This window comes from Oryctolagus cuniculus, chromosome 9 (genome assembly GCF_964237555.1).
Source record: "Oryctolagus cuniculus chromosome 9, mOryCun1.1, whole genome shotgun sequence".
NCBI classification, from domain to species: domain Eukaryota; kingdom Metazoa; phylum Chordata; class Mammalia; order Lagomorpha; family Leporidae; genus Oryctolagus; species Oryctolagus cuniculus.
This window is the reverse complement of record NC_091440.1, coordinates 134,873,008-134,893,217: the sequence shown is the minus strand read 5'-3', so window position 1 is coordinate 134,893,217 and position 20,210 is coordinate 134,873,008. Positions and strand designations below refer to the sequence as shown.

General features: G+C 45.4%; 1 protein-coding gene across 14 annotated transcripts in view; it reads left to right on the top strand.

Moving 5' to 3' along the window:
• Window positions 1–20,210, top strand: part of PUS7L (pseudouridine synthase 7 like) — a 91,456-nt gene that overhangs the window by 794 nt on the left and 70,452 nt on the right. For 12 of the 14 annotated variants that reach the window (XR_011379098.1, XR_011379096.1, XR_011379097.1 and 9 more), the window contains exons 2-5: window positions 1,246–2,147; window positions 10,205–10,364; window positions 12,992–13,184; window positions 16,010–16,108. Coding sequence is in view for 6 of the 14 variants with exons in the window: in XM_051850974.2 (XP_051706934.2) it covers window positions 1,246–2,147; window positions 10,205–10,364; window positions 12,992–13,184; window positions 16,010–16,108 (1,354 nt within the window). In the remaining 8 variants the exon portion in view is untranslated. Of the gene's footprint in view, window positions 530–561; window positions 927–1,245; window positions 2,148–10,204; window positions 10,365–12,991; window positions 13,185–16,009; window positions 16,109–20,210 lie in introns of those variants that run through there. The other 2 variants (XM_008259374.4, XM_002712650.5) reach the window with 2 other exon arrangements.

Genomic DNA, 20,210 nt, shown 5'->3' with positions numbered 1-20,210 from the left:
GGCCGGTGTCGGCGCGGCTGGGCGCGAAGCCGGGAGCGGCATACGCGCGTTTCGGACACTCCGTGCCCGTGCGGGAAGGGGAGGGAGACGCCCGGGCCAGGTCCGCCCGGCTCGGCGGCGTGTTTGCCTCAGCTTAGTACAGGCGTAAAAAGCGGGGGAGCGGTTGCGCGTGTCCGAGGGCGAGGCGAGGCGGCGTGCGCGAGGGCGACGCTGGTTTCGGGAGCTGCACCGGTGGTGAAGGCCCTGCTGTTTTCTCTCGGGGTCCTCCTGCGGGGGCGCGGGGGTCCCTGGTGCTGGCGGCCGAGGCGGGGGCTCCAGGAGCTCGCTCCCCGCGTTGGCGGCCTCAGCCCTGCCTGTGAGCTCTGAGCGCAGAAGTGCAGCTGGCTGGAAGATGGGGCGCAGGCTGCGCGCCCTCGCACGGAACGGGGTGTCGCTGCGGGGAGAGCCGCGCGCACGAGACTTGCTGCTCTGCTGGGGGCCCAGCCGGGCCTTCAGGCGCCCTCTTCAGTCGAGAGCCTCCACCCCCCAGGTCCGGGCGCCCTCAGCCCACCCTGGAGCCTGGGCGAGGGGCGGGGGGCACCTGAGTGCGCGCGCAGCTGCCCGTGGCCTGCGAGGCTCCCCGCATGCCGTGGCGGGATCCGCCTCGGAGCCACGTTCCGCGGGATTTTCTGCCACCCGCCTGGCCGTCGCTCTCCACTCGCCGGAGCCGGAGCCGTGGTCGGTCAGGGCCGGGCCCGCAGCTGCGCCCGGAGCCCGCTGCTCTCCACCTCCTGCAGGTGCCCCCAGCCGCTCTGAGCGCCCCTCCAGCGCCGCCCCTCTCGGGCACGCCTGGTCCGCCTCTGCCGCGGCTTGGTTCTCCAGAAGTGGGCTACAGCCCGTTCCCGCACTGCTCCCGAACTCGCCTTTCATTTCTTCCCCCCAGCTCGGTGCGTTCGGGTGGCTCTGCCTCACTCCTTTTACCCGTTTCGAGGACGGGCACAGCCCCCTCTTGCGTTGGCCCTTCTGTTAGTGGACAAAAATGAGCCCTCTTTCTTCCTCTTCACTTTTACAGTTATTTCCCACTAATTGTTCCCTGTATTCAGCCATCAGTGTTAATCGCACCCCTACTGTGTCCTTAGCATTATACATAATCATAAATTATTCAGGTCCCTTAAGGGAATTCAGATTAAGAGTTAAATCATGCTACCCTATTCCTTTCTTGTTCATTGCTTCTCTGTGGTAACTGCCTCTGTGTTGCTTTTGTAGGGATTGTTACTTAAGAATGGAAGAGGATGCAGATTATATCCGATTTAGTTCTGTGTATTTCCTTAATGATCACATTGGATTTCACGGCACTATAAAAAACTCACCAAAGGACTTTATTGTTACTGAGATTGATGAACAGGGACAGTTAGTCAGTAAGCCCTTTGATGAGCTTACTACTAAAAGCCACATTGCTAAGCCACATAATTTTGCCAAAAAGCCAAAACTGGATCTTAAAAAAAATTCATCTGTTGATGATGGAAGTGAAGAAGTTGATACTTCGGCTAGGTGCTCTGATGGTGACCCAGGTGACCAATGTGATTCAGACCAGGAAGACAGCCTCAGTGGTGACACTTCTGAGTGTAAAGGAGAAACAGCTGATGCACTAAGCGCGTTTTTAGATGACAAAACAAATGAACTCTTGAGTCAGTTCGCCCTTGAAACCAAAGAGAAGTGGAACGCTGGCACTGAGCAAGTCGGACCACCTTCTGAATTGTTCTTAGGCGTGATTTCTGGCAAAAGGCGCAGGGCTGCTTTACATAGTGCTATTACACAGAAATTTCCTTTTTTACTGACTACAACAAAAACCTGTAAAGTTGTTGTAAGACCAAATCTTAGGTATAAAGAACTCTGTGACTTGGTGTCTGAAGAAGAAGCATCTGGGTTTTTTAAATATTTGGGTGCGAAGAAAGAAAATTCCAGGTTTGCTTTTAAGCCTGATACAAACAAAGAGCGCAGAAGAGCCGTCCACCATTTTGTAAATGAAAGGTTTGGGCGCTTGTTGGAAACCGAGTCTTCTGAATTGGGTTGCTGTGACGGAGATCAGAAATTGGTGGTGACAGTAAGGTTGCGTGAAGAAGCCCACAGCCACAGGAAGAGGTCTCGGGAGAAAGTTGCACATACAGGTAATTTACTACACCATCATCGTTTTCTTGGATAAGCTTAATTACATTGACGGTTGTGTGAAGGCTGAAGTAATTTCAAATGAATTGACTAGCCATGAGAGGAATTGGAAGATGAAGCCTCTCAACTTAGGCTAAAGGTGAAAATGATCAGCCGGCGCTGCGGCTCACTAGGCTAATCCTCCGCCTTGCGGTGCCGGCACACCGGGTTCTAGGTGCCGGATTCTGTCCCGGTTGCCCCTCTTCCAGGCCAGCTCTCTGCTGTGGCCAGGGAGTGCAGTGGAGGATGGCCCAAGTGCTTGGGCCCTGCACCCCGTGGGAGACCAGGATAAGTACCTGGCTCCTGCCATCGATAGGCGCGGTGCGCTGGCTGCAGCGCGCCGGCCGCGGCGGCCATTGAAGGGTGAACCAACGGCAAAGGAAGACGTTTCTCTCTGTCTCCCTCTCTTTCCATTCTGCCTGCCAAAAAAAAAAAAAAAAAGTAAAAATGATCCTTGTTGATGAAAGAATGGGGAACACAGACACGGGTTAGCGTAGTCACAGAGGTGTAAAGTTGAAGTAGTTATTTTGTGTGAAATAAGTTTTGTTGACAGTGAATGCCTATTTCATATTTTGAAAACCACCCAAATTAACATGAAGTACTTGGAGAGAAGAAAGGTATGTTTGCATTAATACCTTGTAGTCTGGTCTCCCCAAGATAGGAAACCTGACAGCTTGCCTCTTTCAGTCTTCTGAAAGATGAGTTCAGAGTTCAGTTTGCATTGTAAGCACTAAAGGGTCTTTGGAAAGCTGGGGTTTCTGAGTACCATTTCCAGTTTCTGATTCAGGAGGATTGAGGTGGGGCTTTCACAGATATTCAGGCATTGCTTTCTGTACTGATCTGGGGACTGCGTTTTGAGAATCACTGGTTGTGGTGCTGTGGCTCACTTGGTTAATCCTCCGCCTGCACTGCTGGCATCCCATATGGATGCCGGGTTTTAGTCCTGCTTGCCCCTCTTCCAGTCCAGCTCTCTGCTGTGGCATGGGAGGGCAGTGGAGGATGGCCCAAGTGCTGGGGCCCTGCACCCACATGGGAGACCAGGAGGATGCACCTAGCTCCTGGCTTTGGATCGGTGTAGCTGCGGTCATAGTGGCCATTTGCGGGGTGAACCAACGGAAGGAAGACCTTTCTCTCTGTCTCTCTCTCTCTAACTCTAGATGCCAAATTAAAAAAAAAAATCACTGGTTTAGTAAATCCTAGCATGGAGGGAACCGATGAACTCATACCATGCAAGTCCAGGTTTAATCGGCCTATATATGGTACTGGGAAGAATAGGAGGAGTTTCTTTAACTTTTTTTTTTTTTTAACAATTATTGTGTTTATTTGAAAGGCAGAGTGACAGAGAAAAACTTTGATCTGCTAGCTAACACTTCAGATGGCTGCAGTGACCAGGTCAGGGCCAAGCCTAAGCCAGGATCTTGGAACCCCCATCTGGATCTCCCATATGGGTGTCAAGGGGCCATGGACTTGGGCCATCTTCTGCTGCATTCCCAAGCACTTTAGCAGGGTGCTAGATTGGACACAGAGCAGCCAGGACTCAAACTGGAGGTTTTATATGGTATGCCTATGTCTCAAGTGGCGGCTTAACCTGCTGCACCTCTGTACCGGCCTGGGATGGGAATAGTTTCAGATGGCTGCTTTTGTTTACTAAGTCAGGAGAAGACCAGCAGAACACTGCACGGGGCATGTGCCATTTAAGCAGGGTAGTGCTTGTAGGTTTCTGGTGCAAATGAAAAGATTCCTGACTTTGGAGCTGTGTGAATTTATTTTGCATTTATGACTTTAGTTCATAAAAGGCTTATGAAATGTTTACTGTCTTTAAGACTTGATTTCCACAAATGCGAAAATAGGAAAAATAATACTATGGCGAATTACTTAACAATCAGTAAGCTTTTGTTGTGCTTTAAAAGTAGAGTAATAACAAAACCCAACTGATAATGAGTTCTAAAAGTTGAATGGACTAAAGAATTTTTTTAGTATATAACAATTACATTTAGCATCCTTTTCCTTCCTGGCAACTTTTGTCTCATTGTTTGACTTGCCTTTCTCCATGAGAAAGCTGTTGCTACAGGACTTGGCTCATTAGGCCTGCAATAAATGTGAGTGGAAGGCCGGTGCTGAGGCTCAATAGGCTAATCCTCCGCTTGAGGCACCGGCACACCGGGTTCTAGTCCCGGTCGGGGCGCCGGATTCTGTCCTGGTTGCCCCTCTTCCAGGCCAGCTCTCTGCTGTGGCCAGGGAGTGCAGTGGAGGATGGCCCAAGTGCTTAGGCCCTGCACCCCATGGGAGACCAGGAGAAGCACCTGGCTCCTGCCTTCGGATCAGCGCGGTGCGCCGGCCGTGATGGCCCTTGGAGGGTGAACCAACGGCAAAGGAAGACCTTTCTCTCTCACTGTCCACTCTGCCTATCAAAAAAATAAAAATAAATGTGAGTGGAGAAATGTATTAGCATTACATGCAAGGAAAAAAATCACTGCTAAGTGAGTTACGCAATTTTAGGAGGTCTTGTTATATATATATATATAATTTTTTATACATAAATATATGTATTTTTCAAAGATTTATTTATTTATTTGAAAGGCAGGGTTACAGAGAGAGGGAGAGACAGAAAGATCTTTGATCTGCTGGTTGACTGCCCAAATGGCCACAATGGCTGGGGCTGGGGCAAGCCAAAACCAGGAGCTACCATGTGGGTACAGGGGCCCAAGCACTTGGGCCATCTTCTATTGCTTTCCCAGGCCGTTAACAGGGAGCTGGATTGGAAATACAGCATATGGGATGGGCAGCTAGACCATAGCATTGGTCCCAGAATTTCCTTTTTTAAAAAAGAAAAAAAAAACCTATTTCATAGACTTAATATAGGCGCATAGAAGTACGTGCAACACACATACACAGAGGGAGAGGGAGATATCTTTCATTTGCTGATTCACTTCCCAAATGCCTGCAACAACCAGAGCTGGCCTAACTCAGAAATCTTGATTTCTCTTCTTTTCTTTTCTTTTTCTTTTTTTTTTTTTTAATTTGACAGGTAGAGTTACAGACAGAGAGAAAGGTCTTCGTTCCCTTGGTTCACTCCCCAAGTGGCCGCCACGGCTGGCGCTACGCTGATCCAAAGCCAGGTGCTTCCTCCTTGTCTCCCATGCCGGTGTAGGGGCCCAAGCACTAGGGCCATCCTCCACTGCCCTCCCATGCCACAGCAGAGAGCTGGACTAGAAGAGGGGCAGCTGGGACTAGAACCGGAGCCCATATGGGATGCCGGTGCCACAGGCGGAGGATTAACCAAGTGAATCACGGGGCCGGCCCCAGAAACCTTAATTTCCATCCAAGTCTGCCACATGGGTGTCTGGAACCCAGGCACTTGAGCTGGCATTTGCTGCCTCCCAGAAATATTAATTGTAAGCTAGATTGGTAGTGGAGTGGCCAGGACTTGAACCAGGCATTCTGATAAGGGATGTGGGGTTTCAAGCAGCGGCTTAACCCTGCTGCACCACAATTTCCACCCCTCCTTCCTTTTTACAGCTGAATAACATCCCATTGTATTTGTTTATCACTCATCTGTAGTGGACATGAGTCGCTTTCACCTTTTGGGGAATTATTCTGCTGTGAACAGAGCATACAAATATTTATGCAAGTCCGTATGTTCTTTGGGGGTATACACCGAGATGTATAATTGCTGGGTCCCATGGTTATTCGTGATATTTTTTTTTTTTTGTAGAAATTGTAATAGCATTTTCCTAGTGTTCTTTTTGAAGAGGAGTTTTATTAAAGAATTGAAGCAATCCATGACATTATCATTTTATATATTGCATTCCTAGCACTAGAAGTTTCCTTTGGCTCTATCTTTGGTCTCCCAGTTTCATTTATTACATTCATGCTTTCTTTTACTCTCTAAGATTATTTTAGTAGGTCTTTAAAAACATTTGCCTGCTGATTTCATCTGTCATTTCTGAGTCTGTGTCTGTTGACTGACATTTATGTGTGCTCTTGGTCACATTTTCCTGATTCTAAGCATGCCTAGTAATCTTTTTATTGGAGGACAGAGTGTGCATGTTGCCTTGTGAGTGTGTCTGGATTTTTTTGTATACTTTTAAGGAGTGTTGAACGTTGCTCTTGCGGGGCCATTTGAGGCTTCATTCTAAGTTTTATTAAGGGGAGTTTGGAATCGGCTTTACTCTGGCGGTTATGTATAGCTCCACTACAGTTGCAATATCCTGTGGTCTCTGCTGAACATGTTGCTGTTGAATTAGATCTTTCCTCTCTGGCTATAACCTCTTGAATTTGCAAGTGCCTTGTATTTTGTCTAGCCTGCCTGAATTTTGTAGCTAGCATCCAGATGGCTCTCAAAGATTCTTGGCTCATGGTGGTCATGCCCTTGTGAGGTCCCTACCACATTGAATCCGGGCCAGCCTGTTTACCAATAGAATACAGCGGAAGTGACATGAGTCACAACATGTTACTCAGAGGGAAGCCAGTCTCCAGCCTTGAATACACCCCAGAAGTCCTGTCAAGAGAAACCAGGGCCTCCCACCAACAGCCTGTACCAGCTGACCACGATTTGGATGGGCTGCCCTGGAAGAAGATCTCCCAGCTTCAGCTGTCCAGCTGTGACTTTGCAGTGTACCTTGACATACGTGCCCTCTCCCCAGCACCTGGTCCATAGGAATTACGGGGTAGCAGTCAGTCTGCTTGGGCTGCCGGGCCGTCTGGTTAGGCTGAGTGTCTGTGGGTCCCTCGGGCTTTAGTGGAATCTCTCTGTGTGCAGACTGGAAGCTCTGATAGGGAGGTTTGCCCTAAGACTTACTCTTACCTCTCCCCACTGTAACATCCTGTTCAGTGTATGAGCCTGTGTTTTTTTTTTTTTTTTTAATTTTATTTGGTTATTTGAGAGGTAGAGTTATAGAGAGAGGGAGAGACAGAGAGAGAAGGCTTTTAATCTGCTGGTTCACTCTTTCCAGATGATTGCAATGGCTGGAGCTGAGCTGATCTAAAGTCAGAAGCCAGGAGCTTCTGGGTCTCCGACGCGGTGCAGGGGCCCAAGCACTTGGGCCATCTTCTGCTTCCCCAGGCCATAGCAGAGAGCTGGGTCGAAAGAGGAGCAGCCAGGACACAAACTGGCGCTGCAGGCAGAAGCTTAGCCCACTGCTCCATGGGGCCAGCCCAAACCTGCAGCTTTGACTGCATCTCCAAGCTGGTTGCAGTTCTCCTCTCAGCAGAGAGGCAGAGGCCACCAAGTGAGGACACTGCCCCTTAGTGTTGGCAGAGACAGCCGGTGTTGGAAGCTGCCCCTTAGTGTTAGCAGAGACAGCTGGTGTTGGAAGCTGCCCCTTAGTGTTAGCAGAGACGGGTGCTGTAGGTTCTTGTGTTTGTGCAAGAATGAATTCAGACTGAGAGAGAACAGTGGTAAGAAAGGTAGCAGGGTTTATTGGGCATAATAAAGGGGCTTCCCTTAGAGCGGCTGTGAAGATTTTATTGCCCCGTGTTATCAGTGTTTGTTTTTTTTTTTTTTTTTTGACAGGCAGAGTGGGCAGTGAGAGAGAGACAGAGAGAAAGGTCTTCCTTTGCCGTTGGTTCACCCTCCAATGGCCGCCGCGGCCGGCGCGCTGCGGCCGGCGCACCGCGCTGATCCGATGGCAGGAGCCAGGAGCTTTTCCTGGTCTCCCATGGTGTGCAGGGCCCAAGCACCTGGGCCATCCTCCACTGCACTCCCTGGCCACAGCAGAGGGCTGGCCTGGAAGAGGGGCAACCGGGACAGAATCCGGCACCCCAACTGGGACTAGAACCCCGTGTGCCGGCGCCGCTAGGCGGAGGATTAGCCTAGTGAGCCGCGGCGCCGGCCTTGTTATCAGTGTTATCAGGTCAGGTAACCCCTTTGGTCCTGAGGGGAGAGAATTCTCCTGGGAGCTTTCCTTGGGGGGATAGCTGGGACCACCTTGGCAGGTTCTCAGGGTCTGGGCAGGACTTCGAAATGCAGATGCTGGGCTGCTATGGATGTCAGTTTCCTTAGGCCCTTCTCTCTCACATAGGCTAATTTCTAACTTCCTGCCTCACAGTTCTATGTATGACCTCATTTAATCTTTTTTTTTTTTTTTTTAAGATTTATTTATTTATTTGAAAGAGTTACGCAGAGAGAGGAGAGGCAGAGAGAGAGGTCTTACATCCGCTGGTTCACTTCCCAATTGGCTGCAGTGGCCAGAATTGCACCGATCTGAAGCCACAAGCTTCTTCCGGGTCCCCAACTCGGTTCGGGGGCCCAAGGACTTTGGCCATATTCTACCTCTTTCCCAGGCCATAGCAGGATTGGAAGTAGAGCAGCCATAACTCAAACTGGTGCCCATATGGGATGCTAGCACTGCAGGCGGAAGCCTTACCTTCTACACCACAGTACCAGCCCCATTTAATCTTTCTTACTTCTGGGGCCGGTGCTGTGGCATAGCAGGTGAAACTGCTACCTGAGGTGCTGGCATCCCACATGGCTTGAAGTGGAAGTCTCTGAAATTCAATTTTTAAGTTTGGGATAGTTGATTTTCTTTTGAATGTTTTCAATTTTTCCAAGTTATTAGGGAAGTGTTATAAACATAAACTCATAAATTAGTGATCTTGTAGTAAGTTTTTATAAATGTTCCCATATTGCTAACAACAATCAATCTGAAAAGATAAGTATAAATCAGTCGAATGTTTGTAATTGGAACAAGTCTCATTCTCTTTAAACATTCAAGAACATGACCTTCTGTGTAAATGCAAATTAATTAATGCAGCAGTGTCATGGATCTGATTCTCTTGAAATGTTTCTATTCTGAATTGTGCATTTTTGTGGGTAACAAGAAATACTTACGTACTCAGGCTAATCAGCTGCAGGCTGATATTGCAAACAAGTCTGGGATTGATTCTCTGTGTGCCGTATGTCCACAGTGTCATGCCCAAGATTATCTGGGACAGATTTGAAACACTGAGTGCTAGTTATTAACGTTAGCTGTGAGGAGACCTCTGTGTGTGAATATGGTGTAGTGTTCACATGCTGCGTTGCTGTCCTGGAACTCCCAGTCAGTGGGATGAGTGAACAGGGAGCTGAGTTGGCCTGGGTGCTGTTGGGTGTCGCGGTGCAGACTTTGATGACTTGTGGAGGTGTGTAGGTAAGTAATCAGCACCTGTCTGGGTCACCCATTTGTTCATTGCTTCAGCAGATATATGACTATTTGTTCAGATGTTCTAGAGTTAGAGGGAATAATGGTCAATAAAACAAGCATATTCCAAGTACTTGGCCTTGCAATCTGAAAATAATTTCAGGGCAAACTGCTGCTATTGTGGGTTCTTGAACACTGAGGAGAAGTATGATGGGTAATAGAACACATGCATTATTGGGACCAGATGTTCCGAAATGCAAATCTGCTGAGTGTTCTGGTTCATCTCTTCCACAGTATTGTGGGATGTATGAATGGAACTGGTACTTGGGAGACCAAAAATGCCAATTTGAGCTGGAAATAAATGTCAAATTAAGGAACTTGAATTTTAATCTTTTTTTTGAAGAAAAAATTTATTTGTATATTGAAAGGCTGTGTGGAAGGGAGAGAGACATATTGCATCAGCTGATTCCTTCCCCAAATGCCTGCAGCAGCCAGGACTGGCTCAGGCTGAAGCTTGGAGCCAGGAACTCCATCTAGATCTCCCAAATGAGTGGCAGGGACCCTAACTACTATGGCTGTCATCTGCGGCCTTCCCAGGAGCATTAGCAGGAAGCTGGATTAGAAGCAGAGTAGCCAGGACCCAAACTGGCACTCTGATACAGGATGTGGGCATCTCCAGTGACAGCTTAACCCACTGTACCTAAACACCACCCTTGTGTGACTTGAATGAGTCAACTAGCATTTTTAATATAATAGCTGAGCTCTATAATGTTTGTTTTGAATTTTGACTTAAAATATATTCTTTGTGTAAATTAGTTATTTGTGTCATTATCCTGATCTGTTAGTCTGCTAAGAATGTGATATGTGGTAACTGTAACCAATGATTAATTTTGTTTCAGCTTTTACCCTACGAAAGGAAAATGTGGACATGTTTGAAGCAATTGATCATTTAGCTGCCAAACTTGGTGTGATTCCTCCGGATTTTAGTTACACAGGCCTTAAAGACAAGAAAGCCATAACCTACCAAGCCATGGTTGTTAGAAAAGTGACTCCTGAGAGGTAATATGGTGCTGCCTTGGAAGAGAACTTCACTTCCATGCTGTACCACATAAATAAATATGAAATGAGAAACAGAATAATATTTGGAATATGTTACGCTCACAGATCACAGATTTAATATTACTAATTATCTTCTAAATAAGTTACATCTTTTTTTTTTTTAGCTTTATTTTATTTGAAAGGCAAAGTTACAAAGAGAGGGGGAGACACAGAGGTTCTGTCACTGGCTTACCCTCCAAATAGTCACAATGGACAGAACTCGGGCATGCTGAAGCCAGAAGCCAAGAGCTTCATCCAGGCCTCCCATGTTAGAGCCGGGACCAAAGCACTTGGGCCAACTTCTGTGACTCTCCCAGGGAATTAGTGAGAAGCTGGATCCGATATGGAGCAGCCAGAGCATTGCAGGTGGTGGCTTAACTCCCTATGCCACAGTGCCAGCCCCAATCTTAAATGTAAATCTAAAAAGGAAGTTTAAGGGTTGAAATTTTGAGAAGTGACATATTTTAAATTGTATTGTTTCTAAACATCCTGTACTGTTCAAGTATGCAGTTTATATTAAGAAAAAATAGGAATAGTTATTTTCTTAATTACTGTGAGACTTCTGTGCCTTTATCATGGCTCCATATATTTAAAACAAATCCTTGTTGGGAGTGGGCATTTAGTTAAGATGCCCACATCCTACATTGAAGCAGTTGGCTGTGGTTCTATCTCCAGCTTCCTGCTAGTACAGATGTTGTGAGGCAGTGAAGTGGCTCACTCAGAGTTCATTCCCCACCACAAGAGAGACCTAGATTGAGTTCCTGGTTCTTGACTCCAGCCCTGACCATTACTGGTGTTTGGGAAGTTAACTAGCGAATGGGAGCATTGTGTCTATCCCTGCTGTCTTTCAAATGAAAAATAGAAATTAAAACAGACAAACAAAAAACCCTTGTTAAATAGAATGTAAACCACTCAAATTTAGCCTCTCTCTAGCTTACTCAAATTTTAAATGCATTTTTTAATTTAAAAGAAATATATATGCATTGTAGTTGCTAAAAAGTATAAAAAAGAAATTAAAAGTCACTAATTCCACTTTTCAGAAATAACTACAATAAACATTTTGATTTATCCATTTCTTTGTCAACTTTTTTTTTGCTTTATGCCATATACATATATGGCAGAAAGACATTTATTAAATATGAAAGTCATGCAGTTTATATGTTCCTTTTTAGAATAAAATAACTGGGGCAGATGTTGTGGAGCTGCAGGTTAAGCAGGTGCGTGGGATGCCTGTGTTCTGTATTGCCGGGGATTGAGTCCCACCTCTGCTTGCTGTCCAGCTTTTGCTAATGTGTACCCTAGGAGGCAGCAGATGATGGCTCAAGTACTTAGGTCCTTGCCACTCATGGAAGACACAGATGGGAGTTCTGGGCTGCTGACTTTGGCTTGGTCCTGCTCTGGTTATTGCGAGCATTTGGGGAATGAACCAGCTGATGGAAGCGCTTCTTCTTTCTTTTTGTCTGTTTGCCTTTCAAATGAATAAACTTAAAGAATATTTAATATTGCTATGTGAAAGTTTATGTCGCAGAGTACTTCGAAGTCATGTCCATCTTGTAGACTGATATACTTCAGCCTTCTAGTTTTCTTGCTATAAATATAACTTATTAATAACCTGATATTAAAATTTGTTTCTTGTGGCTATTTCCTAAGATAAACATCAAAAAGTTGAATCATTGAACCAAAATTCAGCCTCATTTGAGGTAACCCTGGTGTACTGATTGTAAGTCATCAGGTGTTTATGTGTCCATTCTGTGTAGACTGTGTGAGCGCTGGGGATCTCTTCTAAGAAAGACAGCAGTGTGTGAGGCTTTGCCTTCATGATCAAGGACTGCAGAACAGTCAGAGAGGACATCAGCTGTTACAGGGTGTGTGTAAGACAGAAGCTATTTCTTAACTACCAAAGACATGTTAGTAGCCCTAGGAGAGATGCCTTTGATTTAGCTTATAAATAAGTAAAACAGAGTTTTACTTACCTTGTAAGTAGGAGTAGGATTTTATCAGATGCAGAAATATAGAGATCTGTAGGGGCGCTCAAGGAAAGTCTGCCCAATGGAGCAGATGATTCCTAAAACTGCAGAAAATGTGGGTGTGAAGGGGAGTTTCTGTCAGCTCTACAGGACCTTAAAAGTTATGCTTTGAAAAGTAGAATGTATCCTTCAGCTACTGGGAAAGGACTGAGGTCTGAGTGAGGAGCTGTTCAGAGCGGGATTTCAGGAACATTGTCAGGTACCAGTGATTTTCTTGGTAATGTTGCAAATACAGTCTTAGAAGGAAAGGGAAGGAGAAGGAGGTTTGCACGAGCTCCTGTCCTCTGCTGTGAGGCGACATCAGGCTCAGGGCACATGTGGAACCAGAGCACGTGCGAGGTACGTCTGAGTTCTTTGGGTAAACTGTTAATATCAGCTTATAATATTGAATAAATAGTATACACTGTTGAAATAACAAATGTATAAATAAAAATAGAAAATAAATTTTCTAGAAGTATTCTGATACAAGAGGTCACCCAGCAACTGTCTTTTAAAAGCTTAATATTAAAGAAAATTTTAAATGTAAGAGTTAACTGAATCTATGTGATATGTCACTTACAGGTTGAAAAGTATTGAAAAAGAAATTGCAAAGAAGGGAATGAATGTGTTTAATGTCCGATCTGTGAATGCAGCTCTGAGACTTGGTCAACTAAAAGGAAATCACTTTGACATTGTCATCAGGAATGTAAGAAATTGGAACGGTGATCCTGTAAACCTGAGAGAGAGGATTTTGGAGGCCATAGAAAACGTGAAGGTAGGAAGAAGTTAAAGTCCCTGTGATGCAGTGCAGGCTCCCTCCTCACACAGAGGCCAGAGGGGAGCTTTTCCTTATGCCTGTCCATGTGCATGCATAATTACATTATATTACAGTCTGAAGTGATAATTAGGGTCATTTGGCTTATTTTCCTTTTTATTATTATTATTATTATTTGAAAGAGCCACACAGAGAGAAGGAGAGGCACAGAGAAAGAGGCGGGGGAGAGAGAGAGGTGTGTTCCTTCCACTGATTCACTCCCCAGTTGGCTGCAAGGGGCAGAGCTGCGCTGATCCAAAGCCAGGAGCCAGGAACTTCTTCTGGCTGCCACAAGGGTGCAGGGGCCCAAGGACTTGGGCCATCTTCTGCTTTCCCAGGCCACAGCAGAGAGCTGGATCGGAAGTGGAGCAGCTGGGACTCAAACCGGCGCCCATATGGGATGCCGGCACTGCAGGTGGCAGCTACCTGCTACGCCACAGCACCGGCCCCTGTTGTCTTCTTTATATACTTTTGTTTAAAAAAAACACATAATGTTTAAAAAAACACAGACATAGGCACCACATGCAATCAACATAAAGGGGAAGGCACCATTGGAGCGGCATACAAATGGTGCCATACCCCTGCCATGTAGGCTCCCAGTGTTACAGAGAACTGGTGAATTGAAAAACACTCAAGCCTCATTTCAGACAGCTTAATTTTTATAAGATCAAATGTGAAACTACTTGATACCTTTTTTGCCAAAATAGCAAGTGGTTTATTGTTTAAGAAATACACGTATGGAATTTCCTAGAAAAGCAAAGGAAACTCTTCACATAAGGATTTTTTTTTTCTTTAGCATCTGCCTAGATAGAGTAGGGTCTGTTTGTAAATTTTGTTCAGTAATACTTTTCAGAAATCTTTGGTAAATAGTTACATTTCAGAATTGTACACAATCTGTTTTTAACCTAATTTTAGATTTTCTTCAGTGACTATAAATTACAGAACATACATATTTTAGGATGTCTTATCAAAAAAAAAGTTTTTTTTCTGCCTGCCATTTAAATTTGCATGCAGCCATAGGCTTAGTCTGGTCGTTCCTACTGCAAAGGGCCCTGTGATAAATGTCTGGCTTTGTAAACCTGCGGTCCCTCTGCAATTAATCAGCTGCCACTGCATGGAGGCAGCCACAGATAGCACGCAAGTGGATGGGCACAGCTGTGTTTCAATAAAACTTTATTGACAAAAACAGGTGTGGGGCTGGGTTTGACCTGTCGGCTGTAGTAGTTTGCCAACCCCTAATCTACACTAGTAATTCTCAACTCTTTGTAAAGATGTCAGCAACTTCTGCTCCCAAGCCAGTAGAAGGAGAACATGTCGGGTAGCTGCTTGGGTATTGGTATTTTATAAAAACTCTCTAAGTGATTCTGCCCTGCAGCTGACATTGAGAAACACTGGTCCCAGCTTCTGGCCACAGAGACCTGCATTCCAGTTTGCTTCCCCTGCAGGAAAACATCAATGAAAAGCAGAAAGTGTCTCCCCTGAGGTCCTTTCCTTTGAAGCCCTCTCCCCTGCATATTGATGGGCCTTCTCTGATTGTATGCTCTGCACGTGGTTTTGACCTTTTCCATAATGGACTTACCTGCAGGTCCACCTTTTTTCCCTCTGAAAAACTGTTGCTAAAATGATGTTTCTTAAAAATAGAGGGTGTTTCTCTGGACTCTGATAGCATTTATTACATTTCATTGGTACTTAGAAATATACAACTAAGAATTAGAAAACTCCTATTAGAAATAATCAGCTCTGACTGATTTCCTTGATGAGAGGAGGGAGTTGAGAAACCTGAAAATAAAGTCTGAGTTTTCTGTTAGAGGGAGATAGTGCTTTCTGTCATAAGCCTTTTTTATGGAGAGGGAGTTAAAATTATTATTGCAGGGTTTTATCTGATGTTATCTTCTCTAAATTTGGCATCCTTAAAACCCCTCAACTCTGAGACTTAGTGCAGGGAGTCCTCCAGCTGTGTATAGTTGGTGTTCGTGAACTATAGGAGGAAGCAGTGCAGTTCCTTTTGTCCCATGCCTCTGACAGATTGTCCTGGCTGGCTGTCAGCAGCGCCTGTTGACTGAGTAGACTCATGTTCCCCTCACCAAGTAAGTGTGGACGACTCCTGTCTTTCAAGAAACTGGCTGGCGCTGCTGTTCTCTTGGTGAGTCTGTGTTTAGCCACTGCACAGTTTCTTTAAAGGGTGCAGTAATGAATCCCAGCTTGCTGGGAAAGGTGGCAGATTTGTCCCCATTGAGCTGTCAAGTTTGTGTCCCTTCCCTGGAAGCCAGGTGCTGCAGCAGCCTGGCCGGCAGAGCACACATGTTGCTGCCCAAGTGACACTGTGGCATTTTCTTAGCCCTAGGCTTTCAGAAACTGCAACTAACTGATGAATGTATAAAGGAGCCATGACTTGCAGGATTTGAGAATAAGTCTGTTTCTTGTTCCCATGATCTTTAGACAGCAGGAGAATCTGAAAGTAAGAAGGAACTTCAGGGCAGGGCTGAGACTTGGTGACAGTTGGTCCCAGTGTGCTCTGCACTTTCTTGGGTTGAGCATTCAAAGTCCTCACGTCCCAGGGAACCACTTAGGAACAGGGAGGCAATGCTGATACGTGTTTAGAGCTTTCTACACTGTGCTTGTGTGCCCACTTAACTCTGTGCTCTTTAACCATTTAGCATTTATCAGACTATATAGTCCCCGTGTGCCTACTGATGATTAAAGGATTGTTTTATTACAGTGGTATGGTTACATGTTTTGATTTAACAATTACATACATTTTTTAATTTATTATGTTGTCTTTGTAGAATAATGGCTTTGTGAATTACTATGGTCCTGAGCGGTTGGAGAAGGAAAGGAATGTTCATGCTGACCAGATTGGATTGGCTTTGCTGAAGGAGGAGATGGTATGAGTTTTAAAAAACATAATCCTGTCTGTTTTGTCATTTTTACGTATGATACACAGCAACACCTTGCTTCCTTAGCCCTAGCGCATGGACACATGTAAATACACAGACACACCATGTATCACGTCACCGTGTGTTTATTAAGCAGCTGCAAGATCTGGCCCAGCCAAGGCAGCAGCAGACACTACTTCAAATTCAGTAAATCTGTAGCAGGCTAATTTTTAAGTTGATCATTCTGTGTGTCCCGTGAATGATGTTGTAAACGTCCAGATGGCACTTGGCAGAGAAACTGCTCCCCAGCCCTGGCAGACAGACTGTTGAGTGTGCTGCTGTAGCAGGTTTCTTAGGTTCTCCAGGCCTTGGTTTCCTTGTCTGTAAAATAGGGGTCACCTGTTTATCACAAGATTTTTGTGAGAAGTGATTGAAAACAACTTCTGTGAGAGAAGCTAGTGTGGTGTTAGCCCTGTAGCAGCCAGATGCTCCCAAATTTTTGGTCACACCAGCTGTACTCTACTGCACAGGGGTAGAAATTCAAGGGCCAAGTTTTGGTCTGGTGTAAAAAGGACTTTTCTTGGACTGCTGCTGTGACATGATAGGTTAAGCCTCTACCTGTGTTGCCGGCATCCCAAAAGGATGCTGATTGGAGTCCTAGCTGCTCCTCTTCTGATCTAGCTCCCTGCTTAATGGGCTGGGAAAACTGGAAGACTGGCCCAATTGCTTGGGCCCCTGCACCTGTGTGGGAAACACAGCAGACGCTCCTGGCTCCTAGCTTTGGATCGGCCCAGCTGCTGCCATTGTGGCCATTTGAGGAATGAGCCAGTGGATGGGAGACCTCTGTAACTCTGCCTTTCAGATAAATAAATCTTAAAAAAAAAAAAAAAAAAGATTTTACTAACTCTGGCCTGAAGGAATGGGATTCCTCCCCTAAAGGACTGGCATTTTCTGTTTCTCATAGCATTTAAGCAAAAGTTGGATGGCTACCCTGCTACCTCTTTCAGACTTCCTATTGCATGTTCCTGAGTTGTTCTACATTCTTCAGAGTATTTGTTATCTATTTTTTGCCGTATAACCTCAGAATTTCCTGGCTTTTAATGGGGATTGGGAAGGTTGGACTTGTGGACAGGAAAATCATTAGGTCTGGCCCTGCCAAGGCAACCACAGACAGGACTCTGAATTCAGTAAATCTGTAGCAGGCTAATTTTCAAATTGATCATTTTGTATGGCCCTTATGGCCTTGGAGGACAAAAACCACCCCACAGCCCTGGAAGATGGGCATTTACCATGGCGTCTTTTCTGAGAGTTGGGAGTCTGCGAGCAGCCTCATGTGGTACATCAGGGTCTCCAAGAGGGCCAGGCTGCTTCTTCAAGACATGGTGGTGGAGAGGGTCTGCTGCTGGCACACCACTATGCATGTTGGCTTGAGGCTTTGATTCCATAGCAGAGCTCTTCATGTGGGTGTGGAGAGGGAGAGGGAATGGAAGCCACCGTGTCTTTTAAAACTGCGTTTTGAAAACTACTTCCTCCACTTCTGCTGTGCTCCACACACCGTGAGTATGAATACTCCACCAGGCCTGAGTTCCGGGTGGTGGGGCCCTTTGGGGCCCCTCTGAGTCAGGTTCCTGGAGCTAAGCTGCTGTGTCCTTGTTTTGCTGGGAAGCACCCCTGTACCAACCTTTGCATTCTTGGACTGTCATTTTCATCCCATTCCCCAAGGAGAAGTGGAGCCCCCTTGGCCTCAGATCTGCAGAATCCCATGCTTCTCATCTAAAGTGTTAGAGCATTTTATTGTTCATTGAGCCTTTTCCAGTAGACAGCATGGTTGGATGGAAACCACGTCTCTGAGTGCGCTGTCCCTAACACCTCACACAGTGCCAGAGGCACATGACAGGTGCTCAGTAGTATTTGTTGGGCTATGTTAATTTCTCAGTGTTTGAATGAATGCATAATAAACAGGAGATTGCATGGGACACTGGGTTGAATGACCTCTTTGGAAGATCTTCCCTACTCTAACATAGATGTTTGGGAATAAATCACAGTGCTGGACACAGTAATAAAATAAAGAAACTGGGTAATGGTATCTTAAAGCACATCTGTTCATCTAGTTACGCTTTACCATAAAATGTTAAAGCTTACATCTTTTATTAAGATTTTGGCAGTTATTTTTAATTGGCAGTTATTTTTAAAAACAAAAAATTCAGGAAATTGTGAATACAAAGTTAACCTGTTACCTAATGCTTTCTTTTTGCCCTGTTTATACTTGTATGTTGAGTAAATCTGAGTGTTTAGATACTTACTTTACATTGTGTCCATAGCACGGTAATGGAGGTGAAGAATGGAAGGGATTTGGAGGACTAGTTGATGGACGTCTGGGTTGATTCCATATCTTAGTTGTTGAGAATTGTGCTGCAGTGAACATGGAGGTACAACTATTTCTTTTTTTTTTTTTTTTTTTTTTTTAATTTTTTTGACAGGCAGAGTGGACAGTGAGAGAGAGAGACAGAGAGAAAGGTCTTCCTTTGCTGTTGGTTCACCCTCCAATGGCCGCCGTGGCCAGCGCGCTGCGGCCGGCGCACCGCGCTGATCCGATGGCAGGAGCCAGGAGCCAGGTGCTTTTCCTGGTCTCCCATGGTGTGCAGGGCCCAAGCACCTGGGCCATCCTCCACTGCACTCCCTGGCCACAACAGAGAGCTGGCCTGGAAGAGGGGCAACCGGGACAGAATCCGGCGCCCCAACCGGGACTAGAACCCGGTGTGCTGGCGCCGCTAGGCGGAGGATTAGCCTAGTGAGCCGCGGCGCCGGCCGAGGTACAACTATTTCTTTCATGTGCTGATCTCTTTTGGTTTGGAATGGCTGGATCATATCGTGGGTTTTTATTCAGGTTTCTGCAGTATCTCCATACTGTCTTCATAGTGGTTGCACCAGATTACGTTCCTACCAGCAGTGGATCAGAATACCTTTTCCCCCACATCCTCCCCAGCATTTGTTGTTTACTGATTTCTGTATGCTGGCCATTTTAACTGGAATGAGGTAGAGCCTCTTGTGGTTTTGATTTGCATTTCCCTGATGGCTAGTGAACCTGTCTGTGGGCCATTTGAATTAACTCTTGAGAAATGCCTGTGTAAGTCCATTGCTCATTCCTTTACTGGATTGTTTTGTTGTTGAATTTCTTGAGCTCTCTATATATTTTGGATGTTAACCCTTTATCAGTTGCACACTTGGCAAATATTTTCTCCCATTCTGTTGGTTGCTTCTTCATTTTGCTGAGTCTTTCCTTTGCAGCGCAGAAGCTTCTCAGCTTGATGTAATCCCATTTGTTGATTTGGCTTTGATTGCCTGTGCTTCCAGGGTCTTTTCTAAGAAGTCTTTGCCTATGCCAATGTCTTGTAAGATTTCCTCCATGTTCTCTAATAATTTGATGGAATTGAGTTGTAGATTGAGGTCCTTGATTCATTTTGAGTGGATTTTTGTGCAGGGTGTAAGGTAGGGGGTCTAATTTCATAGTTCTCCACCTAGAGATCCAGTTTTTCTAGTACCACTTGTTAAAGAGACTATCTCTGCTCCACGGATTAATTTTAGCTCCTTTATCAAATATAAATTGGCTGTAGGTGCATGGATTGATTTCTGGAGTTTATGTTCTGTCCCATTGGTCTATGAGTGTTTTTGTGCCAGTACCAGGCTGTTTAGATTATAACTGTCCTGTAGTATGTCTTGAAATCAGGTATCCTGATGCTTCCAGCTTTGTTTTTGTTGTATATGGTTGCTTTAGCTATTTGGGGTCTCTTGTGTTTCCATATGAATTTCAGCTTTGTTTTCTCTAGATCTATGAAGAATGTCATTGGTATTTTGATTGGGATCTCATTGAATCTGTAAACTGCTTTTGGTAGTTTGGACATTTTGGTGTTGGTTCTTTCAGCCCATGAACGTGGAAGATTTTTTTCATCTTTTAATATCTTCTGTTTCTTTCTTTAGTGTTTTGTAATTTTCGTTGTAGAGATCTTTGAGTTCCTTGGTTAAATTTATTCCAAGGTGTTTATTTTTGCTGTTATTGTGAATGGTACTGATCTTACAAGTTCTTTCTCAGCCATGGCATTGTCTGTGTATA